Consider the following 13232-nt stretch of genomic DNA (forward strand, 5'->3'; position numbering starts at 1 on the left):
CAGCTTTTGAGTTTTCTTATCCTTCCAAGTTTGTTCTTCCATGTTCAGCGTTTCGAATACATTGCAGAAGCATTTCCCGCTTGTCCAAATTTGTCATTAATAGTGAAAACAGTTTAATATAGGCTTCTCTGAAACTGTGAAGATTTCCCTTTAATTTAATTTAGGCTAGATTATTATTTTATTTAACAAACTAACACAATCTCACAGCAATTTGTGCTTTGGTGCATATAGCAGACTTGTTTTAAAGCGCATCACCTCAAATGTTCTCCGTTTTTCTTGTTTATCTTGATAACTGTCCAACAAAAGACACATTAAAATAAGAAAAAAATTACAGCAAACGAAACTCATTTAAAAAAGACTTTTTTTTTTCAAAAAAAACTATACGAATTATATGAGTGGATGATTTGTTTCGCTCTGTGGAAAATAAGGATTTAATGAATGCTTCACTGTGATTGTATCGCAAACCTCATATATTTGATAATTTTGTAATGTGTCATTATTTTAAAGGTTATGTCTTGACCATCTGATTTTTCCTCAGTGCTGATGTGCTTTCATTTTCTCCGTCTCACTCGTGGCAAGTTCAGGTGATGGAGTTTTTTATAATCAACCCTGGCAGGAAAATATACATTTAGATTTCAAAGACAATTTCTTAATATGAAAAAGGAATTATACGTTTGATCCTATTAGTTTCGTAACGAACGCCCTTAAATAATGTAGTTATTAGTTGTCAGCAAGCATCAGTGACAATTGAGATTGACATAAGATTAAAAAAAATAGAAATTAAGATAAGAAATATCATTATAGCAACACTTGTGACTGCTTTGGGAAATAACGATCGAGATGTCATGTGATGACTGATCTTGAAGGAACGTGTAGTCTGGCACATTTGTTACCCACGACAAGTCAAGATTTTATTAAGAAAAAAAAGAATAAAAAAAAAAAATTTGCATAATCTGACATAGTGACTTTCGTAACACGACAAAAAAAATTGTGCGATCAAACCATGGCTTAAGAGACACCACCTCCTTCTATCCATTTCTGTTCGTTGTCAAAACTGACAGCTGGAGAGGCGTGGTTAAGTATGTTAGCCCCACCCAATACCTCAGACAGACCTAATCTGAGAATTTAACTAAAAACAAACAGCTTTTCAGATTTCGATTAAAGATTAGAAGGGCAAACTATTTTTTTTTTCTTAATGACATGCACAGATAAATTGTTCACCATAAAACTAGCAATGCGAGCTAACAAAATCAATATGGTAAGTTTTGATTTCATTTGTACTTTAAAAGATAACAGAGCAGGGTTTCTGGCTTGTCGTACTTTGAGATGGATGTGTGCGTCCAGCAGTTCGCTCTGTCGCACCAGAGGGCCCTCGAGAGGACCGAACTGTGTGCGTTTAGGGATTCTTCGTTTGGTAAAGACTCCGCTGAGGAAGCGGTCGATGTAAAGGACCAAAGGAAGACTGGCTCGAGCCTTGGACATCACAGGCCGGTTCAGGATGGGGTGCAGAGGACCATGTTTGATGCAAGCGGCAGGATTAGCGTTATTACAGTCTTCACACCCTGCGCAAAGAAATAAAAAAATATGGTCATATAAAAAGCATCAAAGTAGCCATAGCAGTGCTTCCCAGACATTACTTAGGCTGGCCGCCCAGGTATATTAACAGTCGCCCAAGTATGTTTAGTGACATTTTTTTACTATTGTGACCTTCCTTTTACACTTTTTGTATCTGCCTAATATAACCAAACATCCACGATTGATTAGGTAGTGGAAAATATTTTTTCATTTTGCGTGCGCGTGAATTATCAACACTCCCACAGTTGCACACCGGCAGAGCCGTACATCTTAGAATTCTAAACATCTGAATAGCGACATCTGAATAGTTTCGTTTTAAATAACATGCGAATGTGCACATCTGGTGTGGGATACTTCCAACTGTCATGTGCTGGCCGTGTCGCGGCGCTGAGCAGCGCATCCAGTGTGTGAGCTCCTTCACGTGCTCTGCAGACCCACAGAGACGAGCCTTTATGGGAGGGACATAAAAATTAATTAAATTTAAAAAAATTTATCTCCTAAAATGTTCGGGATTCTGCTTTTGCTTTCGCTTTCTAAAGCTGTCGTTTATCGTATGCATTTTTGCATTACATTTTTATTTAAGCCTACTTTCACTTGGCTTCGTAGCTGACAGCACTTGCAGTTGTGAGAGAAACATTAAATAATTCATTCTCTAATCTAAATGACTATACACGGAAAGGACGAAATGACTGGTCTAAACTGACTGCAAAATATATGTACACCATTAGTAATGGTTAATCAACTCATTTGCCTTATTTAAATAATCTAATCTTGTAAATATTATACTTTTTAGAGATATTGTCTGTTTTTATTTCTTTTTCTGCCATTTATTTCTCATTTGCTGATTAATTTATTAATGTGATGATGTCAATATATTACGTATTTTATGCATATCTAAAATGCTTTGGCATTTAAGTTTGCTTTAAACTTGAAAGAGAGAGAGAGGCAGATTTTACCTGTCAGTAGGTGCAGATGACTCATGAATAGTATAAAAGTAAGAGAAATAGTGGATTTGTTTATTTCAACTGTCTTTTTTACTTTAACCCATTGAAAGGAAACTGTGTATAACAGTGTCATAATAAATAAAACTACAGTTAAAATTTAAACTATGTTTTGTTTGTCGCATATAGTTAACTATTTATGTGATGTGGGTAAATAGTGCGTTTCAATTCGGCTACCACAAGTATATTTCAAACCTGTGGGAAGCACTGGATAGAGTGAAGAAGAGATATCATATACAAAGAAATCATTAACTGCAAGTAAACATTTGTAAAAGGCAAGCTTTATAGTTTTAGTAAAAACTGTAATTCAAAATTGTAAGAATTTTGCAAAACCATCGAGAACATCCAATTGACTTGGATTTTACAAGGAAAGCTCCACTTTGTTTTTGAAAATAATAATAATATTATAAGAACTTGGATGCAGCAGGTACATTAATATTAAGCAAATTATGAAAGATGATTCAGAGCTATTTTCAGGCTATGTGTAATATCATTGCGCTTGCTGCAGCCATGGTACAGCAGCAATGTTTCTTGATTATTACGCCAGCGTGAGAGCAAAGTTCCTACTCAAATCAGCCTAAAAAATAGCAACTTTTCATTTTCCATCAGCCTTAATCAAAAATGTAACTACAGAAAAGTCAAGCTTTAAACAGGAAAATTATTGAAACTCTTCGGTCTTCATTTTTAGCAATATGCTAATGGTCTAATCCGATTCAATGATTTAAGCTAAGCTTAAAGTGCTCGATAAATTAAATAAAATAACACTGTTTACTCACAGAGGTTTTGGGGGGTAAAAGGCTGCAGTGCCCTGGGTTCCCAATCATCCATTTCAGAATCATCACTATCATTGTCTTCTTCCTCGTCCTCCGAGTCTACAGTTGAATCTGTGGCCCCAAGGGGACTTGATGAGGCCTCTGCCAGGGTGGGCAGAACCGCATTAGTCACAGCAAGCTGGCTCTGCAGGGAAAATAATCAGTGTTTCGTCAACAGGAGGTTAACCTTTTATCACTTAAAATTATGCTTTATTTCACACGCATTTCAAGAACGCTAATGGCTCGTTCACACCAAACAATGAAGGTTCATCCCAAATCGCATACTTATACTATTTATACTACAAAATGGCATAGAATAGTGTATGAGGGGCCGTGTTTCCTCTCCATTGCTCCATTTTTATATTGTTCTTCAATGTAAACTCACTGGACTGACGTGTTTAACCGTTACACTCGCTCATCGGATTGAAGCTCCGTTTTTTAGTATCTACAGGTGCTTATCATAATCTATTGTTTTCCTATTTTTAATAAATCATTATTGCCGATATTACATCATATTCATAATATCGCATTCAGTTTGCTATCCTGGCTTGCATAACTTCCATGTCTTTTTTTAATCATTCTTTCCCATGGTATAAACATAGACTGTAAAAGATATGAACGTAGTATCTGTGACGTCACCTATATGTTTCTGAAAAACGCAAAAGAAGCTACAAGTAGGCGTGGCCAACCGTCACCATTTTGTTCGCGCGTCATCACACCGACCGGGGGATACCAAACAAGGGCAAAGAGGCGGAGCATGAGCGGAGCTACAGATACCTGCTAGCATTTTGCTTAGACAGGCTTTAATACTTCATTACCTGCGACTCATTTGTGTTCTGACCACATGTGCTTGGTTGTACACCATATGAATAAATTGTTTAGTCATTTAAAATCACTGTTGTAATACTTTGAGCCACTAAACATTGTTATGATGACGTTTTTTCTTTTCATGACACTTTATGACAACGTTTCAGATGACTATTCTAGAGCCTACAGCTAATCAATCTGTCAGATTGTGGAGTGCTTTACAGGTCTACAGAAAATTATAAATGAGAAATGATCTTAAATAAATCAAATACATTTATAGAGATGGTATATAAGTATATAATTTCACTCACCTGGGAAATGGAGGCCACATGAATGGTTTGTGAGCACAACTAAGTGCACACAACATGCCATATCATCTGACAATTGTAAGAAATAATTCCAAAAGGCAGCTGACTGTGTAAAGCCACATAAAACAACACAAAAATACGATGTATATGCCAAGTTCAGTGGCTAATCAGACGGAATCAGCTGAGGTGAATTGACGGCGACCAGTGAGACCTAGCTGTCACTCAAGTGGCCACGCCCTTAATTATACAGACTTAATATAAACTAAACAGATGAGTTATAAAAAAATTCACCCCCCTCACAGTTGTCATAAAGGGTAATATTTGCTATATGCACCAAAATCGTTCTTTGTACCAGGCTGTAAACACCTTTTTTTCTGCTGTAAATTTGGCCATTTTAACAGTGGGCTCAATAGAAAACTGCTCTATTATGGAGCCAGGACTAGTGGAACTTCGATGAATTGCAGTTTCAGTTACTTCCGTATTTGCTTCAGGAGGGAGAGCGGGAGGTTACCGCTTGGGTATAACCAATCGTTTTCCAGATAGCCATTATCTTTATATAATCCTTAAATAAAGTCTTAAGATCAGTCAAAGCTTCTCCCCAATGTCATCTCAGCTTTAAATTGCTCAACTTCTCTATATTTCGATGGATTCTGACTGGCAGTCAGTGTTTTATCATTTATTAGCTGAGAAAAAAAATGAGGAAAGTGATGCCAGCAATATTTATATCTACACCATTATAGATGTGGTCTGAAATCTGCTGTTGTTTTACATTCAGAATGATTTTTAGATCTGTATTGTTATCTCTATAGTTATCATGCTTGGTGTGAACGGGACTTCCAGAAGTACTGATGCATAATGGGAGATGTTTAGCAGTGGAGCATCACCTGTGTCACAGGTTCGAGGATCGCCTGTGGGCCATCAGCTACGTTACTCAATACATGCAGATTGGCAGTGTTCATGTTTTGACCGCTTGGTAACAGGACAGTCACCTGGGGAAGCAATATAAAAGGCCAGTTGCTGAAAACAATACATTTGCACTGACATTTTTATGTGGTAAATCTAAAATAGGTAATGTTCGATAAAGCCACAATACCTGTTGCGTTGTGCCATCTTGCTGAATGTAGGCCACTTGGGGCTGGTCTGTAAACACTGCCTGAAATGGAGAAAAAAAAAGTAGTAAACTTGAGGTATGTGTCAAAAATATGTTTTATTTAATATTTAATACACCCAAGTAACAAACTAACAGCACACTGTAGTATTTTTAGTAATCAAAATGTAACACACATGCTAACATACTCATTGTTAGATGCTCATCTCACATTGTGCGATTTTGTCATCCGAGACAATTTTAGAAATCTAAAAGACTCCTAAAATCCTACGCTAAAATCTTTTACTTTTATTTTTAGATTTATTTGTCCAAAAGAAATAGTAAGATTCTGAAATGGTTAACATTGCTATAAAGGTCTGGATCTAGAGAACAAAAGCAAATGGTAACGAATATTCTATCTCTTGCACGCACACACATTATTGTTCTGTAATCTCTTTACTCTAATAAACCAATATGCTGATAATGTATCTGAACTCACCTGTGTTCCATCAGCAGGGTGGATGTAAACGAGTGTGTGCTCGGCAGACTCGACGGAGGTGTAGGAGCTTCCATCGGCAGCGTAGACAACCTGCTGCTGAGTGCGCTCAGACTGATCTCCACTGTACACGATCTGAGCCACTGCGCCTGCCTCAAAGTGAACCTGCACACAAAACAACACAGTTCAGCACTGACAACAGGAGCACTCTTGAATTATTAGCTCCCCTGTACATTTTTTTAACGGAGAAGATTTTAACACATTTCTAAACATAATAGTTTTAATAACTCATTTCTAATAACTGGTTTATTTTATCTTTGCCATGATGACAATAAATAATATTTACTAGATAATTTTCAAGATACTTCTATACAGCTTAAAGTGACATTTAAAGGCTTAACTAGGTTAATTAGGGAAGTTAGGGTAATTAGGCAAGTCATTGTATAAGAGTGGTTTGTTCTGTAGACAATCAAAAAAATAATGAAGAGGGCTAATAATATTGACTTAAAATAGGTTTAAAACCATTAAAAACTCCTTTTTTCTAGTGGAAATAAAACAAATAACACTTTCTCCAGAGGAAAAATTATTATTAGGAAATAATGTGGAAAAAATCCTTGCTCTGTTAAACATCATTTGGGAAATATTTTTTAAAAATACACAGGAGGGCTAATAATTTTGACTTCCACTTTATGTATTTTATTCTATAATTAAAAGTGGTACACTAATTATTTATGATTAATTAGTATTATAATTAATTATTATTTTTATTAAGCTTTTACTAAGCTTAGAGCACACAATTTTTTTGTGCTGACATGAAGCTGTCTTTTTAAAAACATAAATTAAACATAACGAATAACTAAATTTCACCCCTTTAACTGAGATACAATTTGTTTAAACCAGGCATGTCCAAACTCGGTCCTGGATGGCCGGTGTCCTGCAGATTTTAGCTCCAACCTGCCTCAACACACCTGCAAGGATTTTTCTAGAAAGCCTGGTAATGCTGTGGTCACGATGTTGCGATAAGGGGCAGGATTAAATAAAATGATTGTACATTAAAAAACGCAAGCGATTGCTCCATGTTTTAAATTTCTGTACAGAGAGGTCATGTTTTGATCTTCGATTGGTCTCACGCAATCATGTGATGCGATTTCGCAGGACAGAGTTTACAAGCTTGAACTTTCCAACGCAGGTTCTTAGCTGGTCAAGCTGGAAAATGACCAGCTAAATCCAGCTTAACCAGTCTGGTTTAAGCTGGACATAGCTGGTTTTGGTTGGGCTCCCAGCCTGGTTAAGCTGGCTTAAGCTGTTTTTTTCAGTAGGGTACAGGGAGAAAAGTGCAGTGTGACTGCAGCATCAGAGCTTGATTAGCTAGCCCAGGTGTGTCTGATTGGGGTTGGAACTAAACTTTGCAGGACACCGGCCCTCCAGGACTGAGTTTGGCCCATTTCACTAGAGATGTTTTACTCAGATTTTTGCTCCATTTTACAGTCTGAAGGAATCAATGCAAATTGATCACAATCACCGCCGGTCTACTAATCTTGGACAGTTAACAGATTTCACAGAAAATGACATCATGCATTATGGGTACATACTCTTTTTTCAGCTTCAGACTTTGATTTCATCTAGTTCATAGGTCTCAAACCCAATTTCTGGAGGGCCGCAGCTCTGCACAGTTTTGCTCCAACCCTAATCAAAATCCTACACCTTTACTTTTTGACTAAACTTGTTTTACTAAATATTAAATAAGGAGATGAAAACGAATAGACAATAGATATGAGAAGTAATGAAATTGTTTCAAAGTATTGTGATGAAATGCTGGTTGAGCATATAAATGTAAACAGTCATTATAACAGACCAGAACACTGAGCTAAATGTGTTATAATGTAAATTTAAAGAAGAGACCGTCGTGTAATGAATACTGAACTTATAATCAGTGAATATGAGGTGGTTTCACTTTCAATGCAGAATAAATTCATCCCATTTTGGCGTTTTTAATTCTTTTGAACACATTCACGTGTCGTTCTTGAACAGTTCGTTCATTTTGAACAAATCTTTTGGATGACTCAGGGAGTGAATCTTGGAGTGGTCTGTTATGCGCACGTGTGGCCTTAAACCACATCGATATGAAAGATATCGGATAAACCTGCATCGTGTTGGGGAATCAGATCGATATATCCCCAGAACTCGATATAACGCCCAGCCCTACGTCCAATCAAATTGCACAGAAAAAGCGCATCATACAGAACAACCTAAAGACACAGAAAACATGAAATGGTAACATGCAATGACCGAGAGACTGTTTAGATCAGGGGTGTCCACACTCTGTCCTGGAGGGCCGGTGTCCTAGAGAGTTTAGCTCCAACCCTAATCAAATACACCTGAAGCAGCTAATATAGCTCTTGCTAGGTATACTAGAAACTTCAAGGCAGGTGTGTTGAAGCAAGTTGGAGCTAAAGCCAGCAGGCCAACGGCATTCCAGGACCGACTTTGGACACCCCTGGTTTAGATGATGATTAAGACTAAGATATCTACTGTATGATGATTGAAATCCCCAAATGGCCTTAAAACTATCACAAAATGCACTACAGAATGTTACGTTTTCACACAAACGCATCAACCTTTCCCAGTGCAATACTTAATACTCAAGTACTTTTAAATATGCTACTTTTACTCTACTTTCACTACATTTTTTGGGTATGTAATGGTACTTTTACTTGAGTATGACTTTTCAGTACTCTTTCCACCACTAATAATTCAGCATGGCTAATGAATCTGTGTATGTGTGTACCTGAGGTGTATTTCCAGTGTCGTTGTTGGAATCTGTAGTCCACACAGTCGACGACTCCTCTTTGGCCTCCATGTTAACAGTATGAGGTGAGTCTGAACACCTCCTCCACAGATCCACCGCTCATCAACCGTCTGTATTCATGTGAGAAATTAACATTATTTTTCTAAATATTACTACATTTTTTTTAAACGAGTCATAAAAAAAAAACATACTTGCGTCACTACATACTTTGTGGTGATTATGGTTCTGACTAGCATATTATCATACAGTACATATGACGTATTATTAGGCATTGTCACATATAAAGTCGAATGTCTTCACTGTTAAAGTCGAATTAAATTAAGTAGCAGGAACAAACTTTTAATCTATTTTATTATATAAATCTACCTGTAATCAGTTAGCAAATAATACAAGCAAAAATTGTGAGGTGGGACTTGGCTCTAAGTACTCGTTGCTGATCGGAAATCGAGATGTATATGTTAAAGGTCCTATGAAGTGCTTTGTAATGTGCATTTTTTATTCGATGTATGACTTAATCTTCACTGAGAACTGGAGAGAGGGCAGGACAGAGTAGGTCATCCCCATTAAAAAAATAGCCAATAGTGTTTTGTTTTATCACTGCTCTGCCAGTGAGAGTGGTTGAGCTCAAGCGCATCAAATGAAAAGCAAATGAGAAGCGTCTTGAAGGGGGCGGGGCATGTCAGATACTAGAGAGCATTTGATTGGTCAACATTTGATGAGAAACTGAAGTATGAAGTGAAGTGAATTTTTTTTTAACCATTTAGGCTGAAATGACAAACTACATGCTTTATATTTTTTGTAGCACATTAGCTTACAGATATCCTTTAAAGCAGGGGTCACCAATCTCGGTCCAGGAGGGCCGGTGTCCCTGCAGGGTTTAGCTCCAACTTGACTCAACACAGCTGCCTGGGTGTTTCAAATATACCTAGTAAGACCTTGATTAGCTTGTTCAGGTGTGTTTGATTAGGGTTGGAGCTAAAATCTGCAGGACACCGGCCCTCCAGGAACAAGTTTGGTGACCCCTGCTTTGAAGACTAACATACTGATACTAACATCTAAAAAAACTTTATTTTAATTACACTGGACAGCCTTTTTAAACTGAAAATAGACAGATGTAAGCATATTGGCCATTCATTTTCACCACAAAATCAAACATTTAATTAAAAATGGGTTTCTAAGTGTTATTTTTTACATGTAAGCTAAAAAAATTGTCACGTAATGCAGATGTACGTGTTTTGTGTACGGCCAAGCGTGAGTAACTGACAACTAATCTGTAAGGTATAAGACTGTATGATGCAAAGAGATGTTAAGCTACTTTAAACAGTATATCACAATATCCTGCATATTCGCTTTTTTCTGCAGGCACACAAAGTCATAAGATGATAATATTGGGTTAGATTTAGGCCCAATCCCAATTCTACCCCTTAGCCCTTCCCCTTACCCCTCAACAGTAGGATAGCTGCACCCAGAAGTAAGGAGATCTACAAATTAGTAATTTTTTTTGTCATTATTGCGAATTTTTACAACAGACAAGCATATGTTTTAATATATTTATAACCATGTACGTATTTTACCATCATGCTTAAAAAAATATATATATAAATTTCGTGATCTATAATCAATAATATTAACTCCTGTACGGCAGTCCCACATTCTGACACTCGATGACACTGGAACACTCTGTCAGAAAAGTCTAGTAGCTGAGAATGAGCTTTTTACAGTGTCTGCTATAATTTTAATGTTGTTTTTGGTGTGTTTACATAGATTAATTTGGCCACTGAGTAAATGCGCAGTATAGTTACGATCTTATTGCCACATTAGATCATTATGATAACATGATATATGCCTTCAGTGATTTCCTGAAGATAAATACCAAAAAATAACACAACTGGAGTAACTACAGCAGTCGCGATTGTCTGATCTCATATGAAGCAAGAGATCACAATGACGTGTGCAGGTGCTGTAGTGCTGTCCCATTTCGTAGGGGTAAATTTTGAAGCCCTTCCCGTTCTCACTCGGTTTTAAGGGCCAAGGGGAAGGGGAATAGGTAGGTGTACAAAAATAGAATTTGGATTGGGCCTTCGGTTGTGACATCCGGTGACCAAAATTCAATGTCTAGCCAGCGTCTAAGAACAACATTATTTTGACGTCAAATGACGTTGACATTTGGTTGATTTTGGGTTGTGTTGGAAAGTGACCAAAATCCAACGTTGGGCCAACATCTTAGACCAATGTCATATTGACATCAAATACTGACATTTATTCGTCAGGTATGGCACCCAAACATCCAACATCTGACAGACGTCATAGTGGTAACATCTACACAATGTTAAGCTGTAACATCATTAGACGTTGATATTTGGTTGATTTTAGGTTGGACATTGACATCGGCCCGATGTTGGGTTCTGACGTTAACCCAATTTCCATTTCCAAACAAAAGACCATTTTGAGGGATGTAAACAAAACCAATGGTCGCAACGTATTTCCTGTTTGACATTTATATTTATTATAGCTTCCAAAGAGCCACATATTGATAAATAACGTTATGATAGCTGTTTTAACTTTAAGTTATGAGGAAATGTTCATGGGCCAAAAACATTACCACATTGAAATGATCTATTTGCAACATCCCCATGACATTGAGGCACAACATCAATCTAACATCATGTTGACATCCTGTGCCTGCTGGGATAATTCAAATAAATCTGATTTGACATTTTTTTTATTAGACTGTATTAATACTGTATATCTCAAAACAATGACAATAAAGACTCCTCAGTGGCCCAGACTGTTTATTTAATTTGTATTTAATTTATTACCAAGTCTTCACTTGTTCATTTAATGTTTCAATATTTGTTAGGATAGTAGTTTATGGTATAAACATCTTAATTGAGATTTGTTAATGTCTAAAACTTGGGTGTCATAATCATGAATTAGAACACAATGCAGCATGAATCAAAAACAAGTGAAACGTTTATTTTTGTGGCAGAAAATGATTGTAAAAGTTTCAACCAGACTTAGATGAAAATTTCAGTAGTAAATGTAAAGTACTGTAGTGATACCATGGTACAACAGTCAGACACAGTCTCTCATATGGTAACGTTATAAGAAACTATAATTGTATTGTACCGTAGTATCGCTACAGATGATATAACGTTACGCGTGAAATGTACATGACATTCCAGTGTATCCACGTGATAATAACGGTTAATCTAAATAAATTACTATATAAATTTGGTAATAAGTGGCTCATGTGAAAGCAACACATCCAAGCTGAAGCTTCATTTTGAAATATTTGGACATCTTGAAGCTCGCCGTTTAACCCCAAAACAAGCGCGGGCTGAATGAGCGGTCAGTCTAATCACTGCACGGGGGTAGAGGAGATACGTGGTCGGGCAGAAAATTCCCAACAGCCGCTCTGGGGAAAAAAGCACACGCAAACGTCCAATACCCGGGCCTCCATCAAACCCTGAGACAAATAAGCAGTTTATAAACGCTGTAATGGCGAATGAAGAAATTGGGGTGTTTATCGCGCGCTCTCCCCCCCTGTCTGAAGCCCGCAGGTTGGGAGTTCCAGTCGGACTATACCACACAACCCGCAGCGGCACAAATACATTTCCACAGCAGCGTTATCAGACATAAACCCGTGCTGGAGGCCAACAACTACTGAGGGATCAGAGCAGTGGGCCTGTCTGGCCTGAAATCGCATTAAGGAGTCATTTTAATCAAGCACGCTGGTTTCATGGAGGTTTTTAAATGCAGGACGGACGCGCTCGGCTCCCCGCTTATAGTTGAGCTCGGCCGGCGGGCGCGCTCCGCCAGTGTCTGCAGCAGAATGAGGAAGACACGACACGACTCCATTTTGGGTGGGACTAAGACAACAACAAAGCACGGCGAAGACACTCGACCAAATATTTCTACACGCTAATCTACCATCCGACGGAAATCAGGCTTTGAATTTTGCGTGACACTTACCGAGAGACGATCCTTAATCCGCACTTAGGCTTCGGATGTAGATTTCCCGAGAGTTTTGAGCATTTTTAGGAAAAGGTTGAAGTGGGTCTTCCCTCTGAATGGTAGCTGCAGAGAAGGCTGCCTTGCATATATTAACATAATCTACCTAGCAACAGACGCGCGGCCCCGGATCAAGATTTGTAAATTGAGGGAGTTTTTCTAGGAATTACAGGGCTAAACTTGCGTTCATGATGTAATGAGTAAATTCCGCGTCGTTTATTTTAATTGTAGACATCTATAATTTGTTTTTGTATTTAGATATCGTTGGTATGCTGCTCTCATGTGGTATTTATTTCTTGAGCTCCAATGAGAATTGTCCGCAT

General features: G+C 37.6%; 1 protein-coding gene across 1 annotated transcript in view; it reads right to left on the bottom strand.

Moving 5' to 3' along the window:
• Positions 1-12987, bottom strand: part of prdm10 (PR domain containing 10) — a 40292-nt gene extending 27305 nt beyond the window's left edge. The window contains exons 1-7 of the mRNA XM_056478526.1: positions 12871-12987; positions 8875-9005; positions 6090-6251; positions 5597-5656; positions 5388-5492; positions 3353-3533; positions 1321-1562 (exon numbers count right to left, since the gene is read on the bottom strand). Coding sequence (XP_056334501.1) covers positions 1321-1562; positions 3353-3533; positions 5388-5492; positions 5597-5656; positions 6090-6251; positions 8875-8946 — 822 coding nt within the window. The 5' untranslated portion in view covers positions 8947-9005; positions 12871-12987. The remainder of the gene's footprint in view (positions 1-1320; positions 1563-3352; positions 3534-5387; positions 5493-5596; positions 5657-6089; positions 6252-8874; positions 9006-12870) is intronic.
• Between the last annotated feature and the right edge of the window lie 245 nt (positions 12988-13232).

The sequence above is a fragment of the Danio aesculapii genome, chromosome 18 (assembly GCF_903798145.1).
Source record: "Danio aesculapii chromosome 18, fDanAes4.1, whole genome shotgun sequence".
NCBI lineage: Eukaryota > Metazoa > Chordata > Actinopteri > Cypriniformes > Danionidae > Danio > Danio aesculapii.